Source organism: Camponotus vicinus, unplaced genomic scaffold, assembly GCF_025532165.1.
Source record: "Camponotus vicinus isolate PSW18456_S1 unplaced genomic scaffold, iyCamVici1.0 SCAF_10, whole genome shotgun sequence".
Taxonomy (NCBI): Eukaryota; Metazoa; Arthropoda; class Insecta; order Hymenoptera; family Formicidae; genus Camponotus; species Camponotus vicinus.
In genome coordinates, this window is record NW_028141946.1 from 12,236,000 (window position 1) to 12,242,500 (window position 6,501).

The 6,501-nt window shown below is 32.1% G+C and overlaps 1 protein-coding gene across 1 annotated transcript; it reads left to right on the forward strand.

Moving 5' to 3' along the window:
• Positions 1-3,626: 3,626 nt before the first annotated feature.
• LOC145960053 (uncharacterized) lies at positions 3,627-6,308 on the forward strand. Its single transcript, XM_083079325.1, has 5 exons — positions 3,627-3,793; positions 4,644-4,820; positions 5,076-5,139; positions 5,236-5,475; positions 6,127-6,308. Exons 1-5 carry the CDS (start codon positions 3,665-3,667, stop codon positions 6,306-6,308), a joined length of 792 nt encoding a protein of 263 aa, XP_082935451.1. The 5' UTR covers positions 3,627-3,664.
• The last annotated feature ends 193 nt before the right edge of the window (positions 6,309-6,501 follow it).

A 6,501-nucleotide genomic window follows, 5' to 3' on the forward strand; every position in this document is an offset into this window, starting at 1 on the left:
ATAAATAGTTAAAAATAAATAGGTAAAATAGATAAATAAATAAATAAATAAAATAGTTAAATAAATATTTAATATTAATATTTTACATGATAATAGTAAAAGTAGTAAATATTTTAAAAACACTTATTTAATCTAATTAATTTTTAAATAGATATCATACGATGTATGGATATCACACACATTCATGATAATAATATTAATATGTTAAATGTTTATTGTGTTTACCGCATTCTTCAATCGAACACATGATCGCGTTCGATAGCGACAGTAGTACATTAACCTACCGCAACCTACCATGACAAAAAACTGCTTGCAGTCGCCGAATAATTATCGTCGCATTGTCGCGTCGTCGCGTCGTGTAGTAACGTGTCCGCGCGTGTTTCTTTCATCGAGTGATTTTTAATCGCCAACAGTTATTATTCGACAGTGATTAATAGTGATTAGTGATAGAGTCATTAGTAAATTTCTCGTCTCATCGAGTGAGTAAATAAATGTGATTACGTTAAAGTTTATAAAAGAATACAGTTCATGAAAGAAGAAAAACTTTCAGTTAATAATTTAGTGGATTTCTTGTCTTTTGCAACGTGATATCTACGTTAAATTTGAGAACGTATGATCTATCGGAAAATTCATTTCTCCTTCAAGCAATTACAGCAATACATCAAAAGTCATCGAACAAGGTAATGATAACTATTTTTTGACGTTATATGAAAACAGATCTCGGGAAGTCAGACGGACAGTGTGTCAAAGGAAATTCGTGAAAAGAGAGGGGTTTTTAGTGGGTAGGGAGTACCGAGTTGGTAATTCGACTTGGTACTCGAATCCCACATAACTCACTGGATCGACCGGTGGGTATGCATAAAATGCATTTTCCCCTCTCTCGTAAAAAAAAAAAAATTACAGGTGAGTGAGCGAATGAGAGAGAGAGAGAGACAGACAGACAGAGAGAGAATGTATGTGTTCGCATGTGTGTCTGTATGTGTATAGCGACCAGCTGATCGCAGCAGGCGCCCCGCGTAAGCACCCGCGTCTGACGGTGAATCGCGCCACCCTTGCCTGCCTCTTGTATTCGACCCGTCATACGTTAACTACTTCCTTTAATAATTCAAAAACTACGCTTCAAATCAAATTTTGGTAAAGGAAAAATTGTCTTAGAATGGTGTCAGGAATACGTCATTTTACAGACATAACGTTTTTCAGGATCGCCCTGTATATATAGACACATACATATTATAAACATATACGAGATAAAAAAGCTGTAAGAGAAACATTGAGCGCATATCGAGATATCGAGGAGCGTGCAGCGTGTAGCGTCGAGCGTCGGCTGTCGCTTTCGTTGGTAGGAAGAAGATAAAAGACTGTATTCTGTCCTCTTCTACTATCCGAAGCTAGCCGAAGCGCCGAGCTCACACGTACGCTTACGCTCACATCCTCGTTACTCCCTCCACGACGTGTTGCATATTGCTTGCGGCGGAGATCTGGCAGCTTTGAGTTGAAGTTAATTGATCATTTGATATCGGAGTTATAGTTGGACTAGCAGTTGTAGAGTCTTGAACTTGTAGGCCGATATATATATACAGGGTGACCTATTTTAATCCATCCAGTCGAATATCTCGAAAACCAAGCCCGGGAGAGAAAAATGTTTCAGACAAAAGTTGTTTGGTTTCGAGGGTGCCATAAGATGGTACCATTGGTTTGACCTTGAATAGTTATTTGAAGTTCACATGAAGGTCACCTTCAATTTCTTAAATGGAACCTACTATTTGTCATTGCATATTCTTGTAGCTTATCTCGAGAGCTTTCGAAAACACTATAATTAAGTACCTTTTCGTTAAGTACTTTTTGAGTTATGAGGCTTGAAGTAATTTCTTAATTTTACATAAACCGTAAAATATCTTGTAAAATATTCATTTTTCGATTATCTTACCTTAATACTTTTACGTACAAAATAATGAGAGGAATCAATTGGTGTAATGAAAACACATAATTGTTTCGAAAAAAAAAATGTAATTTGCAATTAACAATTCCATATTTTTTCTTAAAGACAACTGTTTTCTTTACACCAATTGATTCCTTTCATTATTTTGTACATAAAGGTATTAAGGTAAGATAATCGAAAAATGAATATTTTACAAGATATTTTACGGTTTATGTAAAATTAAGAAATTATTTCAAGCCTCATAACTCTAAAAGTACTTAACGAAAAGGTACTTAATTATAGTGTTTTGGAAAGCTCTCAAGATAAGTTACAAGAATGTGCAAAAATATATAGGGTGTTCCATTTAAAAAAATTGAAGTGACCTTCACGTGACCATCAAATGACTCTTCAAGGTCAATCCAATGGTACCATCTTATGGCCCCCTCAAAACCAAACAACTTTTGTCTGAAACATTTTTCTCTCCCGGGCTTGGTTTTCGAGATATTCGACTGGATGGATTAAAATGGGCCACCCTGTATACACTATAACTATTATAGTATATATATATATATATATATATATATATATATATGTGTGTGTATATATGTACAGTATTTTTGATTAACATTAAAGAAATAATTGTTAGTAGCAATTATGTAGCACTGTAACATAAAAGTATTTTAATTGTTGCAGTTCTTCGAACAAAGGATGTGGCGCGTTAATTTTATCGCAGCGGACGCAGGTGGCCGTCGCGTCAGGCAGTCGCGCCAGGCAGTCGCGCCGGACTTCTTATCTTATCGCCAATTGAGCTCTTAGCTCGGAGGGTCGCTTATCTCTTGGTAAGTGAATTCATTCTTATAACGCTTCATAAGACGTCTTAATAATTTAGCAAGCAATAATTTTGCGTATATTAATTTTATATGGTAGTTTATTTTATGTTGGGTATAGATATATATATATATATATATATATATATATAGCTAGTGCATGATTTTAGATTCTTAGTCTCTCATATGAATTGTCAATGTATAACTTCATTTTATGATTATTTAATAGATTAGTACGTACTAATAATTTTCCTTTTAAACAAGTTAAAATTTGTTATTGCTAAAATTTTGTTGAATATATTGTAGTATTCGGTTTATTTGATATATATATATATATATATATATATATATATATATATATATATATTTATGTTATTAACAATAGTTAATTATTTTATAATTATTACGCTCGCAATAATGAATGCTCTTAGTAATATTCGCGTTCACTATTATTCTCGAGTCCCCTTATCTTGGAGCTCAAGCGCGGACGTCGAAAACATTAGATGTCACATCCCGCGCCTAATTTTTTCGCGATGTCCTCTCTATAAAAACTAACTAAGTTTCTCTTAGCGCATTTGAAAAGCGCGCTAAGGCTCGTCGTGACACTGAACTTCGAACAACAGCCAAGAGATGGCACTGCATGCACTAGCACTAAGTTACCGACTAGCCCTAAGTGACCGACCAGCACTAAGAGACTAGACCTAAGTTACCGATTAGCACTAAGAGAATAGACGTAAGTTATCGACCAGCGTCAAGAGATCAAACCCAAGCTACCGCTTAGCGCCAAGGGATGGCGCCCCACTTGGCCCCCTCTTTTTGCCCGGGGCTCCCTACCACGGAGGTAAAGGAGAGAACATTAGGGCCAGCTTGGTGATGCGGGGGTGAAGCACTGGTGGGGAGGGGGATTTGATCGTCGGCCATGTTTGTATGGGCCACTCATGCTGCTATCTACCGGACGATGCCAGCATTATTTGGAGTATCGAGGTGGAGGGAGGAGGGTGAAGAATCGGAGTATAATGACAAGCAGTCATCGCACAAAAAGTCCGTTGTAAGCACGTGTTGTGATTTTGGAGAATAAAAAATATAATTGAGACGCATAAGAATATTATAAAAATGGTACATTGTATAGCGAGAGGATGTAACAATAGATCATCGAGAAAATCGAAGAAGCAGGAGGAAATAGAAAAAATACAAAAAATATCATTTTTTACGTATGTATATAACAAAGGCATATATATGTATGTATGTCTATAATAAACAAAAATAAATAAATTAAAATTTTTTTTGAATCATATTTTTATAATTATTACGAAAACTCCTCACCTTTTTATTTATTTATTTTTTTTATTTATTTTTTTTTAATAGCTATCCGGTAGACAAAATTTATATATATATAATTATATATAAATGATAATATAATATACCATATATAAAATATGTCCATAAATATAATTACAGTCAACCAGTATTATATAAAATTATATGTAAAAATTATATGTAATAATTATATGTAAAAATCATTTATTAAAATGATATAATTATATAATAGCTTATTGTATATATATAAAATGATATATAAAAAGATGTTTACCGGAATATACTTAAAAAATATAGGATAAAATATAATCTAGAGAAAATGTTTATAGTTTTCCCAAAAATGAAATAAAAAGAAAAGCTTGGTGTACAGCTATAAATATAACAGAAGCTTGCATAACACAAAATTCAACATTATGTTCGTTGCATTTCCAAAAAGAAGATTTCTATGGATCTTTTGAAACACGCATATGTTTAAAAGAAGATGCAATTCCTTTTGTAAAACTTTTAAAAATTAGATTAATTAATTATTTATTAAACGTAAAAAAATGTATTACGAAAACGTTGCATGTTAATATTTGTAGTTAGAAGAAGCATCAACATCAACATTGTGCAAGAAACAATGCACCAGAAAATTAGAGACAGACGATGATAGCAGACCACTTAAGAAAAGTAAAATAGATTCTATGATGCCTGTACTTATGGATCAGATTGTTGATCAGACAAAAATAACAGAACAGGACATTGTTGATGTTACACAGGTAAACATATAGGCTGAGGAAATTAAATAAAAACAGTAAAATGTCTTCCTTAATTTAGAATACAGAAAATATTAAATAAGCCTAAAACTATGCTTTAATTTGTCTTCTATATACATATATATATATATATATATATATATATATATATATATTATATATAATATAAATTATTTTTTTCTAAGATAATTTTTTTTGCTAGCTTTGTTTGCTTGTAAGATAAATAGCTTTTAAAGCTTTAATGTGTATTATTTACAGTCAATATTATCTATACCTGAAAAAACAGTTACTAAAAATATGGCAGAAAAAAGTACTCAAACACGTAAGTTTTTTCTAGATATGACATGCAATAGAAAAGAATATTTTCTGTTTACATGCGTTATACAATATATACAATAAATTTTTTTATTTTTCTTAGCACAATCTTTCAAAGTTTGTAAAGGTACTGCAGTATCTCCTCGCAGAATTCATAACTCACCGGAAAAGGTAAAATTAAGAGAAGATTTAAAGAGAACGAAAACACACTACCAATCGAAAATAAAAGTTTTAAAACAGAGAACAAGACGTTTGGAAAAAAAGGTAGCAAAAATGACAACCATCTTTGCACATTTGAAGGAAAAAAATTTTTTGCAAGAAGAAGAATTTTATAATTTAAAAGGTATTGCAGCAGGAAATGCAAATTTAATTAAACGAGTAATTTATAAATCAAAAGGAATGCCACTCACTCGCAAGTTTTCACCCGCATTACGAACTTTTGCCATAACGTTGCATTACTATTCACCACGAGCGTATTCGTACGTTAGAGAAACTTTTGATTCATGCCTTCCGCATCCAAGAACTTTAAGCAAATGGTATTGTTGTGTAGATGGTGAACCTGGTTTTAATCAGGAAGCCTTAGCATATATTAAAGAACGTGTAAAAAATTCAAATCATACATTACTTGGTGCTCTTATGTTAGACGAAATGGCAATAAGACAACATATTGAATATGATGGAAAAAAGTTTTCCGGTTATTGTGATGTAGGCAATAACATTGCGAGTGATGAGTGCAGTATTGCAAAAGAAGCGTTAGTATTTTTAATTTTCGGCATTAATGAATTATGGAAAATACCAGTTGGTTATTTTTTAATTAATGGCATAAACGGTGAACAAAAAGCTAATTTAGTAAATCAATGCTCGTCAATGTTACATGATTGCGGAATACATATAAAAACTTTAACGTTTGATGGTGCAGCATGTAATTTAAGTATGATACGTCTTTTACAATGCAACTTAAATCCTAATAATTTACAGACATGGACTTTTGGAGATAAAAAAAATATTATAAATAAGAATGACGAAAATATATTATGGAAATATATCGTATCTCTGCATAAAATGCAAGAAAACGAAGGCTTACATATGGCTAACAAAGTACGAATCGGACATATAGAATATCACAAAAAAAAGATGAATGTTCGCTTAGCAGCCCAAATATTTAGTTTATATTAGTTTATATGTTATTTAGTTTATATGTTGCGAGTGCACTTAAAACATGCAGAAGTGTGTTAAATGTAGATGCATTTGCGCAATCTGAAGCAACAGAGGAATTTCTGCAGATGATCAACAATTTATTTGATATATTTAATTCTCGAAATTTGCGACAAAAATTTTATAAACGTTCAATAAATCCGGATAATTACGA